Source organism: Rhinolophus sinicus, linkage group LG03, assembly GCF_036562045.2.
Source record: "Rhinolophus sinicus isolate RSC01 linkage group LG03, ASM3656204v1, whole genome shotgun sequence".
NCBI lineage: Eukaryota > Metazoa > Chordata > Mammalia > Chiroptera > Rhinolophidae > Rhinolophus > Rhinolophus sinicus.
In genome coordinates, this window is record NC_133753.1 from 61,395,018 (window position 1) to 61,411,768 (window position 16,751).

The following is a 16,751-nucleotide window of genomic DNA, read 5'->3' on the forward strand; positions in this document are numbered from 1 at the left end:
CGAGTTCTACAGTTTTAAAATGTCCCTCTGGCTCCCCTTTCTGCCCTGCACTGTCTGCCCAGAGAAGTTCTGATCATGTCCTAAATCAGCCTCCCTGGTATCTCTTCTGGAAAGCACAATGACAGAGGCTAGAATACGAATCTGGCTAGCAAAGGAGGGAGAAGGCTTCAATCATTTCGCAAGCTTCCTGGGCTCCAGCCACGTGCTAGCCTTTGGCTAGGTGCCGGGAAGCACGCGACAAGAACCCAGTTCTCAGTACCTTCGCACCAATGGACGACGGACAACCGCCAATCGCCAATCGCCAACCGCCAACCGCTGCCCTCCCCCCAACATGGTAACCCGCTGGGATCTCAGCCGCCAGGACCCGCGAGATGCAGGGCCGGGGCAGGGCGGGCATTGGCGACCTGGCGCCGCGGCCGGTGGGGCAGGGGCAGGCTAGGCAACCCACTTCCCTTCCCGTTTTACCAGGCGCAGGTCCCTGGGTCCGTGTACCACTAGAGAGAGGTTCTCGGGCTTGGTCGCCGCCATGTCGCGCGTGCCTCCCGGGTCAAAGCTGCAGGCTGCAGGCCGCGTGGTGATTCTGGCGGCTTCCCTGCGGAGGGTCTGGGGTAAAAAGGGGGAGGCAGGGCTTGGGCTATCGGCCGCAGGCGCCCGGGGGCGGGGCTTTCTCGTCCCTGACAGCGGGGCGGTGCTAGCGTGGCGGGGCGGGTCTGCCCTGCTCACACCCGTGCGAGAGCCCGAGGGGCAGGTGAGGCCGCTGGGATTGGCGAAGCCCGACCGCCGCCCCCGGCTGCCCCACTCTGTTTCTGTCCGCCTGACATTCAAACATTGCTGCCTTGAAAGCAGCTTGCAGAGGCAACAGCCACCAGAACAGTGTTCTCAAACTTTAGCTGCAGAAGAATGGGGATGTGCAATGTGGGGCAAACTCTCAGGGCCAGCACTGAGACTCTGATAGGGTAAGTGTAGGTCTGAGGAGAGGCCTGAGGGTCTGTATTGTTAGCATTGGGAATGCTGAGGCTGCAGGTGGACCGCGGTCTACACTGTAAGGCACAGGCACTACGCTGATGCAGCATCCATGTTGGCCCCATATCCCCAGCATCCAGCACACTGCCTGGCACAAGTAGGAGTGAATGAGTGCAATGGTACATTAGTGTAAAGAAGCTGTGAAATGGAATTTGTGAACCCCTTTCTTTTAACTGGCTCTGCTTCTTATGATAGAAGCAGGATTTCTGCCTAAATTCTTTCTGCAAGCCTCTCTCCCCTCAGAAACAGTGAAGTTTTACTCTAAGGGGAGAGAGCTGCCCTCTGGACAGGTCTAAGTCCACAACGGCCCCTCCCTCCTTTGAGGACAGTGCTCTGGGATTTCATTCCCTATCACCCCCCCACACACACACACACTGCGGAATCCTTTTACCTCCTCCAGCAGACTTGCTCACAGCCCTTGGAGATGACTCCACGTGGAAGTTACTGCGTGCTTCACGTATGGGACACAGCCTGTACTTTCACCGGTAATAATTCCTTCCCCAAATGCACTGGAAGCCCACTGAATCAGGCAAGGCGTCATTGCTGAAACAGAACCTGATAAACTGTTCGGTACAGTGTAGGAAGCTCAAGAAAATATTTGATGATGAATGTGGATCAAGCTCTAGAACCTCAATAACAACAAAAAGGGAAGTGGTGGAGGGTGGGGGGGGGGTGTTCTAAGGTGTGATAAAGCAATGGGATGGATTTTTGCAGGGGACTTTCAGAGTTCATCACGTTCTATGCTTTGAGACACCTCCCACAAGACTTGTCTGTACTTGGCTGATTCCTCCAGCAGTTCCTGCACTCAGCTTCTGGGGGTTGCCTGCCTTCATTCATGTACCTGAATTTAAAACTCAGCTTCCCTCTCCTTGCCTTGTGGGGTTTCCACACAGTCTCCCAAGTACATCTTTCTAGTGGGTGAAGCTGAAGATGCAGAAAGTCCCAGGTATGGCTTCAGAGGTCCACTTTAAGTAGATATTTTTTGACTTTTAAATTAAGAAAACAGAGTACCAGAAACAAAGCAAACGTCACTAAAATAATGACACAACAGGCACACTTGGAGTGGTATTTGTTTTCTCCTGAACAATAATAATACTTTAAAACTGTCTTGAAGGTTGTTGGCTAGGGGCAAAGAGAAAGGCAGGAGACAAATTTAGAAATATATTCTGTGACTAGGGCCCTTTATAAAAAAGCTAAAAGGGCAAGTTGATAGGATTCTTAAGAAACTGACATTTTTTTTTAAATAAAGTAAGTTGTTATAGTATTTAAACAACTTATTGTGGCATTTCTACATAATTTCCTAACAGAGCCCAGCATTCACAATGGTGAGGAAAAGACTTTCCCAGGCATTTTACTGACTAAGGGATAAAATACTGGCTTTGCCTTTGCTGCTAGTCTGCTTGGCACAGCTTCGCTGGACCCCTGCCTGATTTCCCCAAACAGCACAGCACTTTGAGGCACTCTCTTAACTAAATACAACTTCAACAAATTGTCAATACATTTCTGCTTATTTGGAATTTAGAAATGAATTCACAGGATGCATATCCTGTGGGGGTCACATATCTAGAAGAAGGGAGACTTTAACTTAGGAAACATCTTATCACAGATACTGGGTTACTTCAGGTCTGGATTATACAGTTTACTACCAAGAAAAATCAGTGTTCCAAAAGTTAGAACAGTTGTGAAATCTTGATTTCCAGATTTCTGTATTTGGTCATTAACTATTCAATTACCCAAACCTAATTATTTACAACAAAAAAAGAAACAAAAACAAACAAATGAAAAAAGAACAACCATGAAATTTCTTTCAGAACCTTGGAAATAAGGTTACCAATGAGAGTTAAAGTATTAAAATCCATATGCAATGGATGAGATTAATGGATTTCTGGAAGGCACTAGTAACATATCTGCTATTAACAAATCTTTGACAGGCTTGAAAGGAATAAGAAGGGTTAGGAAAAGGGACTCAAAGAGCAGGAATTTTAGTCTAGAACTATCCAGAGGTGAGAGAGGTGCTTGGTTGTAGTCGTAGTAGTAGCAGTATTGCTGGTCAGAAGCATGGAAGCAATGGGAGCAGTTAAAGGTTAGTGCTACGTGCCAGCTGAAGATGATGTGGATTTATCCACTTGCATGTGGATAAGTGATGGAAGTGGAGATGCAGTGAAGTAGATAGATCCAAGATTTATTTTATAGGTAAGTTTCAAGGGACTTGGTAAGAGATTGGCTCTTCCGAGTTGAGAAGATAGTGGAAATGTTGACTCCCAGATTTCTGACATGATTAACTGGATGGATGAGATGTCATTATCTGATATAGGGAACATTAAAGGAGGAGGAGTAGATTTGGGGGGAAGATTAGGCAGGTAATTTTGGATATGCTAAGTTTGAGATGCCTGTGAAGTGACCAAGTGATATAAGGTCATGTTCGATATAAGGGCCTGGCAAAGTCTAGGCTTGAAAAGTCTAGGCTAAATTTGGAGATCACTGGTATGTAGACTGTATTTAAAGCAATAAGAGAGAATGAGATGCGTTAGGGAGAGTGTGTAGAATAAAAAAAAAGAGACAGCTCATGTCTAAGCTCTGAGCATCCAACATTAAAGGACCAGGAAAAAGAAGAGGGACCAGCAAGGGATGCTGAAAATAAGCAAAGGAATAATAAGAATAGGCAGTGTTTTAAGAAGGAAACAGCCAACTATTGAATACTGATGGAAACCAAAAAGTGTCTAGTGGATTTAGCAACAAGGAGGTCATTGGTGATGATGGAAAAGAGTTTTGGTTTGAAGGTATGAGAAGGTGACATATTGGGTTGGGATCATTGATCCATTCATTCAGCAAATACATAATAAGTATGACATGCCAGGTACAAGGTGTTGGGGATACAATGGAAAAAATAGACATAACCTCCACTCCAGGGAGGGGAAGCCATTAAATAGATAATCAGAAAAATAATGACTCAACCATAATTACGTTAAGGGCTCTGAAGAAAAAGGTAAGGCTACCATGAACTTGTGTAACAGGAGAACCCTGCCCAGTAAAAGCGAGGGAAAGTTACCCCAAGGAAGTGACATATAAGCTGTACTTGAAAGTTTTGGGTGGTCACAGCAGTGAGGCAAGGGAAAGAGAGTACGTGTGTTCCAGGCTGAAGAAACCACACACGTGGAGTCCTAGAAAGGGAGGAGACTTAGTAAAAGTCAGCAGTGTGGCGGGGCAACAATAAACAAAGGAACTCTTTGGGTATACATAGGTCTTCTAGCGTTTCACATTTTTTGAAATGTAGGAGTGCAAGAAGAAATGTAGTCAGAATGCTCGTGGCTGAAGATCTTAAGGAAAATGCTGGAAAATAACATTACTTCAAGGTGAGAAGTCCTCTCTGAGTTGCAATGTCCATTTTTGCAGCAAGAACCGGGAACATAACATGGTGGTAGAAGTTCCCAGACTGGTTTGGTTCTGAGACTCAGAGAAGATAGGTTTGAAAAAGAAATCGTGTTGATGAAACTTACTTGCAGGAGGCAATGGAGAGGAGCAGGTAGGTTATGTCATGAACAGCGTGACAGCTGCCTATCTTTGTGGCTGGGAGAAGTGAGAGCTGAAAGAGTTCTTATAGATAACATGGATTATAGGGGAAATTCCTGTTAGTCTAGAACTCAGATTTGTCCTCTTTCCTTCATGTCATGCCTGCAAATAGCTGGTCCAGGAATAATTCACCTCATTCAGAAATTAGTTATCAATAAAGGGCCACAATAGGAACTGTACAAATATGATATAGGAAAAAAAAAGAAGAGGAAAAGAAATGCAGACAAAGAATATTCACCAGAAAAATACTGCTGAGAAGCAAGTGAAACTTGTGATCGAACTCTTTGCCATATGGCAAAGAGAGAAGGCATGCAATATGGAGGCACTCCACATTGAGGGAAAGAGGGGGTCAGTGTGGGCGTGGGGGGGGGACACAGGTGAGGTAGCCTAAATGGGATGAGAAGGGCATCGTTACAGGGCAGTGGTAGGGTGTCAAAGGCCTAGAAGGCTAGGCAGGAGTCCATATGGGGGGAACACAGCACAATGAAAGGAGAGGGAGACGGAATACGATGCAGGGATAACCACGGGGAAGGGCCAGTGTGCGGTGTAGGAACCTGGGTAGGCTGGGGACAGATGAGGAGGCAGCCACAGAGATGGGAGATTGGTTAAGTAAATATATCAAGGATGATGGGAGCAAGATTTCTCACTGTCGGAAAAGGGAGGTACAAATATGGAAAAAGAAAAACAGAATGAAGCCTGTGTGGTGTTGCATAAAATTGAAGAGATCAGTGTAAACTCATGGTTTTCAATATAGAGAAACAGACATAGAAATAAATATAGTTATAAATATCTGTGCTCACATACACTGCATAGCTCTGTCTACTGAAAGTGCTTGGGAACAATGATACCTGATAACAAAGAGCTTATCTAGCAAGCAAATCTTGGTTTCTAAATCCTATTCTCCATTAAAAAGAACTGGAGCTCCTTGAAGAAATGACTTAATCTAGGGCTGGGACAGATAAAGTACAAGATGAACCTGGTAAATCTTACTGTACTAGAAAGTAAGGAAGTATTCCAAGAATGATGGGACACATCAAAGGAATGTGGTAAGTGGTGCGGAACTTCCATGTCCTCTCAAGGCATGCCACTCTCCCAGTATCTCTACGTGTCCACCAATCAGGAAGCTCTCCAAGCCCTGTCCTTTTAACTTGTTGCAACGATGTTGCTAACCTTTTTTGATATCAGAAAGATTGTTCATTATGAATTTGTACCAACTGGACAAACAGTTAACCAAGTTTACTATTTGGAAGTGCTGAAAAGGCTGAGTGAAAAAGTTAGATGACCTGAACTTTTCGCCAACAATTCATGGCTGTTGCATTACGACAATGTACCAGTCACACGACACTGTCTGTGAGGGAGTTTTTAGCCAGGAAACAAATAACTGTATTGGAACACCCTCCCTACTCACATGATCTGGCTCCCAATGACTTCTTTACCCAAAGGTAAAGGAAATACTGAAAGGAAGACACTTTGATGACATTCAGAACATCAAGGGTAATACGATGACAGCTCTGATGGCCATTCCAGAAAAAGAGTTCTAAAACAGCTTTGAAGGGTGGACAAGGCGCTGGCATCAGTGCATAGCTTCCCAAGGGGAGTACTTCTAAGGTGACCATAGTGATATTCAGCAATGAGGTAAGTAACACTTTTTCTAGGATGAGTTCATGAGCTTAATTGTCTGACCTCGTAATTATGATTGATTAAATCATTGGCTATTGGTAATTTCTTCAACCTCCAGTTGTTCTCCCCTCCCCAGAGGTCAGGGGTAAGGGAGTGGGACTGAAAATTCCAACCTTCTACTCGTGATTAATTCTCCTGGTAACCAGCCCTTATCCTTAGATACTTTCTAAAAGTCACCTAATTAACATAACAAAAGACATCTTTTTCACTCTCAACACAATATTCCAATGGTTTTGTGGACAAAAACCAAATATATATGGCAAATATATTTTGGTCATCTGAATGACCAAATATATATTTCTTATAAATCACAATATTGTAGCATTATATAAAATAATATGAGAAAATTAAGATTAAATATACGTCAATTTGATAAATATAAAGGTGAAACCAGAGGCCAAACGAGTCCGGGGGTCGTGCTGCCTGCGCCCGACACAGGAGTTGGGTCGTAGAATAAGTGTTTATTATCAGAAAACCAGTGGTCTGAGAAGGCAGCGGGTTAACACCTCCAAAACCTACCTTACCATTCTCAGACAGGCTGGGGTGTCTAAGGGAAAATCTGGGCATTCCTCCAGAGGCTACGTAATGGTTCCAGGGGTCTGCATGGAGCCTTCCCTCTGGCAATGTGGCTCTCTAAAGTGGTCACCAACCCAGAAGCAGTAATGACAGTAACCTGGAACGAATGCTAGTCCATAAAGATTGTAATAGGCAAGCACGGGGGGCATTGTGACTAGCAAGCAAGCATAAGTTTCAGGGTAATTATCTAAAGCAGAGAACTGAGACAGGGGACATCCTAAGCTCAGACACAGAGAGAGGGTTGATCAATTGTTAAGTTCTAGGGCAGGGAGAGGTGAGGCCTTTTCGTGGGGTCCCAACCAGGACCTGTTTCAAACGGACAAAAGTAATTTATTGAAAGGAATCCAGATTGAATCATAGAGCAGAAACTCCAACTGCATCCGACAAGGAACTCAAAACAAAATATTAGGTTGGTGCAAAATTGCGGTTTTTGCAATTATTTTTAAACTTTTAAACTGCAATTACTTTTGCACCAACCTAATTATTCAGAAATCTCCACAATTGTCAACAAGAAGAAATCAGGGGTGGTAATTTTAATATGAGGCAAGGTTAACTCTAGGACAAACAAGTATTAAAGGTGACAAAGAATAGTCATTTATAATGATAAGGAATGTAATTTACAATGAATATACAAAGTTATGAATCTCTCTGTACCAAACAACATAGCATCGGCAGGAATATTAAAACATAAAACCACAGGATATACAAGGAAAAATAGAAATACAGTACAATAGTAGTCCCCCCTTATGCATGGGGGACACAATCCAAGATCCCCAGTGGATGCCTTAAACTATGGATAGTATTGAACCCTGTATATACTGTAACAGAGTAAAATGCTCTCTTCTCTCTCTCTCTCTCTCTCTCTCATTCTCTCTCTGATTCTATCATAAATTCTAGCCTGCCTTTCTCCCATGGCCTTGCTATAAATATGCTAAATAACTAGAGGAATTCTGTTGAGGCTTGAGCACTTTGGGAAAACAGCCCGTTGCCAGAAGGCGCCTCTCTTGAAAAAGTGGGAAAATGTGTACAAAACAATGACTGTTTATCAAAGATTTACAGAAGCCTCAGATGGGGCTCAGATCAGTGGGGGTCAATGGACTGATGTGGAACAAAGATATTTAGAGATTTTTCTCTCTTCCTTGGATCCCTGTCCATACCTAGCTATCTATAGTTCTCACCCACCTCTTTCCCCTCCCTTCCCTTGACAGAAAGGATGCTTGAATTTGGAGCACTTTTAAGATGGATGTGTGGAAGCATTAAAGTCCCCCATCTTCTTGAGCTAGTTCCTTCTCGATCAGTAAACCTCTCCTTATTCCAAACTGACATTTTGAATATTGGACATTGATGCGTGGGCACGCGAACCTGGAATTGGTAACAATACTGTTTTTCCCTATATATACATACCTACGATAGTTTAATTTATAAATTAGGCACAGTAAGAGATAAACAACAATAACTAATAATAAAATAGCACAATTATAACAATGTGCTGTAATAAAAATTATGTGAATGTGATCTCTCTCTCTCAAAATATCTTGGGCTCTGCTCATCTTTCTTCTTGAGATGAAGTGAGATAATACAATGCCTGTGTGATGAGATAAGTGAGATGAATGATGTAGGCATAGTGACATAGCATTAGGCTATTGTAAAGGTTATGTGAACTCAAATGCTGCGATACCCGGACAGTCGATGTGATAACTGAGACTATACCTGTCGAATGGGAAGGATATGCTGAACAAAAGGACGATGTCCGAGGTGGGACAGGGTGAGAGTTTATCATGCTACTTAGAATGCCAAGAAATGTAAAACTTATGAATTATTTATTGCTAGAATTTTGCACTGAATATTTTTGGAACATGTTTGAGCTCAGGTAACTGAAACTACAGAAAGTGAAAATGTGGATAAGGGAAGATTACTGAAGTAGGAGCCTTAAAGACATAGAAGGTCTAAATTGCATAATTAATAGCATAGATAAAACTTGGCATTCTAATATGAGACTATGCTTTCTTTTAAGTATCCATGAATAATTCACAAAACTTGACCTTATATTAGGCCAAAAACAAAATCTCTGTGACGTACAAATGGTACAAATAGTACAGATAACACCCTCTAAGCACAAGCAATAAAAATAAAGGGGGGGGGAACACTTTCTAACTTGTTTTATGAGATCAGCATAACCCTGATACCCAAACCACACAAGGAAATTACAAAAAAGGAAAATTACAAGCCAATCTCTCTCATCAACATAGGTGCAAAAATCCTAAACAAAATATTAGCAAATCTAATTGCAATAATACATTAAAAGCTTATGTGGTTTTTCAAAGCTCAACAGCGTGACTTGATAGGCAGTCAAGTATGAACCCCTATTGTGCATGGTGCAAGCTGTCATCACCAGGAAACATAATTATGAATTCCAATTGAAGTATCAGTCTGGAAGCTTGATTTTTCATAGTCACTTCAGTATTATGTAAGAAGAGGCTGAACTTTGAAATCAGACTGATCTAGGATGGAATCACAATTCCATAATTTACCAGCTATGTAATTTTGGACAAGTTCAGACAAGGCTTAGTGTCAATTTTTCTGCTTTAAAATGAGAAGAACACTAGCTACCCCATAATGCTCATTTGTGGACTTAATGGGAAAATGTTTATATGGGCAATATGTTGTGCTGACAACCCAAAGTATCCTCATACTTAGAATAAAATCAGTAAAACCCAAATAAAAGGGATGAGATCAGACATTAGTAGAAATGACACAGCCAAAGGGATTATTTATGAATGTGTAATAGATGAGTCTCAGGAATATCCAGATCAAATTAAAGTGGCATGGGTATGTTGTGATCTCAGGAAAATATGGACTGGATGGGACTAGATTATGTTAGGTTTAAATTTAGTCAATTGCATAATAATGGGGGAAGGAAATATGTGCTAGCAGAAGGGACACTTGGCCCCCAAAATCATCCTGGAAAGACATTTTCCTGACCTAAGAACATGAAGAGCTAGTCCCAACAATGAGGACATCCCGATAACAGACATGGAGGCATCAGGCCACCAAAGCAGGGTGTCATCTGCCTGTGCTGGAACCATCCAGTACACCCCCCCACACACACACACACCCCATGCTCTGGTTTCATGCTCACTGGGCAACCTTTAGCTTCCACACGTATTTGCTCACAAGAAGGGTGCGGGGGGTGGCATACTGGCATACTGATGAACCAGGGCATCCATTCAATTTCTTTAGTGATGTGTGGGTGGAAATCTAAAAGCCCTCAGCCCAGGACCTTGGCCATTTCACTTCCCCTAGTGCCTTGGAGATGCTAGTGAGGATACTAGATTACTTACTGTAGTGTCCATCTTTTCCTCCCACCCCGATCTAGTTAAGTTATGTGGCAATAAGGAGGGAAAATGAGGCTTTGATGATTCAGGTTTCTGAAGCGGCTGCTACATGATTCATCAAAGATAAGGCTCTGATGGTGAGTTCTCAAACTTACCAAGTACAAGTACTTATCCATTTTGAAGAAAAGCAGACTCATTATAAGATAGTTTAATTTTTATATGCCCACTTCTAGTTCTTTCTCTCATGTTTTAGAGAAAATCTTATATTAACAAAGCGCCTTCATTTTGTTGCCTAGTTCTAAGCCTGTCTTTTCTTCTCTTTTACCATGTTTCATTATTTCCCAGGAAGGCAGTACCAGCATCAGATAAAAATATTTCCATCACCTTTATTTTCCTTTACTGTGCCTTTCCCCACCATCATCCAGAATGCTCATCACTTTGACATTTTGGATACCTCTCTTCGTAGTTGATTTCCTGGTTTGACTTTCTCTGGTTGAATGATGTCCATCTCCTACCCATCCACATGACGTGCTGAGTTTAACCACAGTCCTCTCATGCCAGAAAGACTAGAACATGTTGCATTAACAAAATACTATTTATTTTTCATGGAACAAAATAAGATGTTTTCCTGAAGAGTAGTTGTAATCTCCACATGTCCCAGATCAATAGACCAACTGAACTTTAGAAGGTGAAATTAAACTTCTCCATCTCAACTCACCCCTCCCACTATGTCAGTTTCTAAGGGTTGGCAAAAAAGAATGCAGAGTCTATTCTGTTTGATCAATGTTGTTTGCACTTAATTATCTTTATGGTCTCTAGCTTTGACAGTTAAATCAACAACATTGATTCATTTTCAGTATGTACAGAGCACCAACCCACAAGGGAAAGTGCATGACATATTCCCAGTCCTGAAAGAGACAACAGTCTATGGGGAAGGACCTCCCCTCTCCCAGAAAACATACACTAACTCAAATGAGTCAAATAGAAAAATTGGATGGCTTCACTATTACTGCAAGGGGAGTGATAGGTGTGCTCCCTAAAGCCAGCCGGTGATAGAGGCAAAGAGCATGGGCTCTGGACTTAGTCTCCGGTTGGAATTCCATTTACCATCTGATTTTACACAACTACTTAAGCTCTTAAACCTCTTCTCTGTAAGATAGGGATAAATATAGTTTCTACCTCATAGGCTTGTAGTGAGGATTAAATTAGATAATATAATGGAGTGCTTTGCACATTAATAATAATAGTGCATGTTTCTTAAGCATTTACTTTAGCCAACTTGGCTTTGGCAGGCTGAATAATGGCCCCAAAGATACATAGGTGCTAATTGCTGGAACCTATGAATGTTACCTTATATGGCAAAAGGGACTTTGCAGATGTAATTAAATTAAGGCTATTGAGACCAGGAGATTATCCTGAATTAACTTAGTGGATCCTAAATGTAATCACAAGTATTCTTATAAGAGGGAGGCAGAGGGAAATTTTTTGTTTGCTGGTTATTGTTACTATGCATCCAATCTGTGCTTCTGTGTCTTTCAAGTGGTGAGTTTAATCCATTTATATGTATTGCATTTACAGACATATTTGGGTAGATTTCTATCACCTTCTTTTATTGTGTTTTCTGTTTAACGTGATTTTTTCCCATTGCTTCATTTTTACATTCTCTTCAACCTTTTGTTGGATTTTCTGTATTTCCTTTCCTATTCCCTCTAGTGATTTGGAAATTGTTTATTCCATTTCTGTCTGGCAGAGGGATATTTCACTATAGAAGAAGGCAATGTGATGACTGAAGCAAGATGCTGTACTGCTGGCTTTCAAGATGAAGAAAGATGCTAGCCATCAAAGAATGCAGCCCTAGATGCTGGAAAACACAAGGAAACGTATTCCTTCTTAGAGCCTCGGGAGGAAGCTTGGCCTTGCAGACACCTTAATTTTGGCCCACTGAAGTGTATTTCACATTTCTGACCTCTAGAACTATAAGAGAATAAATGTGTATTATTGTTGTTTCCAGCTTTATTGAGAAATCATTGACATAGAACATTGTGTATGTTTAAGGTGTACAATGTGATGATTTGGTACACGTACTCATGTATATTGTGAGATGTTTACCACAATAAGTTTAGTTAACACATCCTTCAGATCACATAATTACCATTTTGTTGTTGTTATGAGGAGAACAGTAAAGCTGTACTCTTAACTTTCAAGTATACAATACAGAATTAACTACAGTCACCATGCTGTATATTAGATCCTTGGAACTTATTCATTTTATAACTGAAAGTTAGTACACTTTGACCACCATCTCCCCATTTCTCCCACCCCTCAGCCCCTGGCTACTACCATTCTACTCTTCGTTTCCATGAGTTCAATGTTTTTGGATTTCACATATAAGTGAGACTATACAGTATTTGTCTTTCTCTGTCTGACTTATTTCACTTAGCATAATGCCCTCAAGATCCATATTGTCACAAATGGAAGGGTTTTCTTCTTTGTCATAGCTGAATAACATTCATGTCTTCTATGCCCAATTTACTGAGTATCCTTCCTATTTATTATCATATAACTATCGTCTTTCATTCTATTAATTGGCATATCACATTTATTGATTTGCATATGTTGAATCATCCTTGCATCCAGTAATAAATCCCATTAAATCATGGTGTATGATTATTTTAATGTGCTGTTGAATTCGGTTTGCTAGCATTTTGTTGGGAATTTGTGCATCTATATTCATCAGGGATATTGGCCTGTAGGTTTTGTTTCTTACAGTGTCCTTATCTAGCTTTGGTATTGGGGTAATGCAAGCCTTGTAGAATCAGTTTGGGAGTTTTCCCTCTTATTTGAATTTTTGAAAGTTTGAGAAGAATTGGAATTAACTCTCCTTTAAATGTTTGGTATAATAGAATTCACCAGTGAAACCATATTGTCCTGGGCTTGTCTTTGTTGGGAGGTTTTGATTACAGATTCAACCTCCTTACTTGTTATTGGCCTATTCAGATTTTTTACTTCATGATTCATAGTTGGTAGGTTGTGTGTTTCTAGGAATTTATTCATTTCTTCTAGGTTACCCAATTTGTTGGTGTATAATTGTTCATAGAAATTTCTTATGATCCTTTGTGTTTCTGTGGTGTCAGTTCTAATGTCTTCTTTTTCATTTATAATTTTTTTTGAGCCTTCTCTTTTCCTTTCTTAGTAAATCTAGCTAAAGGTTTGTCAATTTTATCTTTTTAAAAAGCCAACTCTTAGTTTTGCCCATCTTTTCTGTTGTTTTTCTGTTTTCTATTTCATTTATGTCTGCTCTGATCTTTGTTATCTCTTTCCTTCTTCTAACTTTGGGCTTAGTTTGTTCTTTTTTAGTTCCATGAGGTATTGAGTTAGTTTGTTTATTTGAGATCTTTCTTTTTTCTTAACGTAGGCATTTACATAATCAGAAAAATAAAGTGGTTACTCCAGCTAAGACAATTCAGTGGAGGAAAGAATAGTCTTTTCAACAAATGGTGCTAGGACAACTGGATTGGATACACATGCAAAAAAAAATGAATTTGTACTCTACATCACACTATCTATAAAAATTAACTCAAAATGAATCACAGACCTAAACACAAGAATTGAAACTAGCACTAAATCTTCATGATCTTGGTTGGTTTAGGCAAAGACTTCTTAGATACAAAACCAAATATATAATAAAGGACTTGTATCCAGAATACATAAAAAACTCTTACAACTCAATAATAAAATGACAACCCAAATTGAAAATAGGCAAAGGACTTGAATAGGTGTTGGTTTGCAAACTTGGAAACTTCCAGGGAGAAACCCATAAGTGGCCCCTGTAAACAGAGGGCAAGGAGAGACTAAAAAAAGAGGGAGACCCTTCCAGCTTGGTAGGTGGAAGGCTTAATAAGCAAGGGAACTTACATATGAGGTTTGTCTTGTGTAGCCACAAAACAAGTAGATCGCCACAATCACCTGCCAGAATCTTAAAAGTTTATATAGAGGCCTTAACTAGGTTCAGTCACATATACTGTCCAGATGGTCTCAACAACACATTGCTCTCAAGACTGCGTCCTTGAAAATGGCTCTTACTGTAGGAACAATGGACAGAATGTACATTCCAAGGATGTGAGGGGGTGAGGATCCTCCAGCTCCCTGAGTCCAGCTCATGACTCAATCAGCGGTCATGTCCTCTCCATGACCAGTTCCAACAATAGACATTCCTCCAAAGAAGATATAAAAAACTGGCCAATAAGCATGTACAAAAATGTTCAACATCATTATCCATATAGGAAATGCAAATCAAAATCACAATGAGATACCGCTTCACACCCACTAGGAAGGCTACATTCTAAATGACAAAAAATAACACGTTGACGAGGATGAGGAGAAATTGGAACCCTCATAGATTGCTGGTTGATATGTAGAATGATGCAGCTACTTTGGAAAATGGTTTAGCAGTTCCTCAAAATATTAAACATAGTTACCATGTGCTCCAGCAATTTCGCTCTTAGATATATATCCAATACAAATGAAAACATACATCCACACAAAATTCGTACATATAATGTTCACAGCAGCATTATTCATAATAGCCCAAAAGTGGAAAAAACCCAAGTGTCCATCAATTGTTGGATAAATAAAATGTGGTATATCTGTACAATGGAATATTATTTGGCAATAAAAAGCAATGAAGTTTTGATACATGCTAAAACATGGCTGAACTCAATACATTATACTAAGTGAAAGAAGCCTGTCACAAAAAACCATGTTATATGATTCCATTCATGTAAAATATCCAGAATGGGCAAATCTATAGAGACAGAAAGTAGATTAGTGGTTGCCTAGGACTGGGAATGGGGGTGTAGGGGAGGGGCACGGGCAGTGACTGCTAATGAGCAAGGGGTGTTTGGAGGGGGTGATGAAAATGTTCTAAATCAGATTGTGGTGACATTACACAACACTGTCATTATACTAAAAAACCACTAAATTGTACCCATGAAATGGGTGAATTGTATGGTATGTGATTATATCTTAACCCTTTCACTGCATTGATTTCAAGTTTTTTTTCGAAATGTGTTAAAAATCCACAAAAATAAAAAGTTGATATTTTGACTATTTTATGCACATATACTTGAACTCCGCAGGAGAGGGAAGTTTTTTATTAGCTCATGGGGTAAACTCAAATGCCACAGTTAGCGGATGTAAATATTCATTCAGATTTATCTGAACGTCACAGCAAAGCAGTTAATAAAGCTGTTAAAAGGAAAAAAAATGGCTATTTCATTAAATTGATGCAATATAATTTAAGGTGTCATTTGTTATTATTAAACATTGAGGTTACTTTCAGGTTTTCATACTGCTAAGTAGTAGTATAACCAAACACACCATTTGAAAGATCTATTTTTTACTAAAGCTGCTATAAATCTAATAGACATGTGATGTCACTAAAGTTGCCTATATAACTTCAATGTTTGGGAATCATTTTTGTTTTGTGGTGGTTTTTTATTTACTATGTTAACACATGCATACTACATACGTCAGAAAAATACTTGAACACTCTCAATGTACAAAATCCCAATGTACACCGCTTGCTGTAAATTTATTTAATCCTTTTAATAATTAACTTAAGTTCCATAGACAGGCTTGATTTCTATACAAGAAACATAATCACTGAATGTGACTAAGATAAAGTGTTCAGGAAAGATAATATTCAATATGTTAGGAAAAGGTAATTCACATTTAGGGTTGTTCTTTTTTTAAGTTTACAAGTTTAGAAGAGTTTAACCAAAAATATGAGTATAAATAAGGAAATGTTACTATCGAAAAACAGAACTCTCAAATGCGATGCTGAGATTACTGTTAAAATTTTGAATCATGAAATTTGAGTCATGGGAGAAAGGCCAGGGCCCACATACACTCAAATGATCCAAATGCTAAAAAAAAGTGCATTTTCATTAGCTAATTCTACAGCTGGTATGCACTTCAAAGGAGAGAGTGCAGTTTTAATAAGACGATAGCTTCATGAATAATGTCATTTATAAATCTCCAAAATGTAATAAACCCCCCAGATTATACATAGCATGACCATATGAATAAAGAAGTTGCCTTCTTGAAATCACTACATGTCAATATTACTTCAGCCTATTTCAAAGACAAGCTAAGCATTTTTGCTTGTTTCTGGGTCTCCTTTGCAGATCTGCTGTCTATTATATCTGGCACAGGCTACAGCATGTTACCTTGTGGGAGAATAGGGAAGCACTGGCCTGGAAAATCAAGAGGTTGTGTTCCAGTCTTGGTTTAGCCCCCAATGAGTCACCCTGGGGAAGACACCCTTTCAAGGCCCTTATTTCCTCATTAAGAACAATAAATGGGTTGGATCTCTGTTCTTCAGGTCCTTTTCAGCACTGTGATTCTAAGACGCCTTGAGGGTTCATTTCAGATGACATAGCACTTGTTTATATTAAATCACTTCTGATATATTATCAGAAACTGCCCACACACGAAGCCTGAATTATTAAAATATTTTACTCCATATTTTTCAAGTCAGAAACAGTAATTCAGAATTTAACTATA

General features: G+C 40.0%; 1 protein-coding gene and 1 long non-coding RNA gene across 3 annotated transcripts in view; one reads left to right on the forward strand and one right to left on the reverse strand.

Annotated features, from left to right (window-relative positions):
• The window catches only part of SORD (sorbitol dehydrogenase), a 41,477-nt gene extending 40,788 nt beyond the window's left edge, over positions 1-689 (reverse strand). Inside the window, exon 1 of one of the 2 annotated variants that reach the window (XM_019725308.2) lies at positions 466-689. In XM_019725308.2, the coding sequence (XP_019580867.1) occupies positions 466-528 (63 nt within the window). In that variant the 5' untranslated portion in view covers positions 529-689. The remainder of the gene's footprint in view (positions 1-465) is intronic. The other variant, XM_019725309.2, reaches the window with a different exon arrangement.
• A 133-nt stretch (positions 690-822) lies between these two features.
• On the forward strand, positions 823-12,842 carry LOC109444147 (uncharacterized). The gene is made up of 2 exons (XR_002136796.2): positions 823-956; positions 11,935-12,842. It is a non-coding gene; the product is annotated as an uncharacterized LOC109444147 (long non-coding RNA).
• The last annotated feature ends 3,909 nt before the right edge of the window (positions 12,843-16,751 follow it).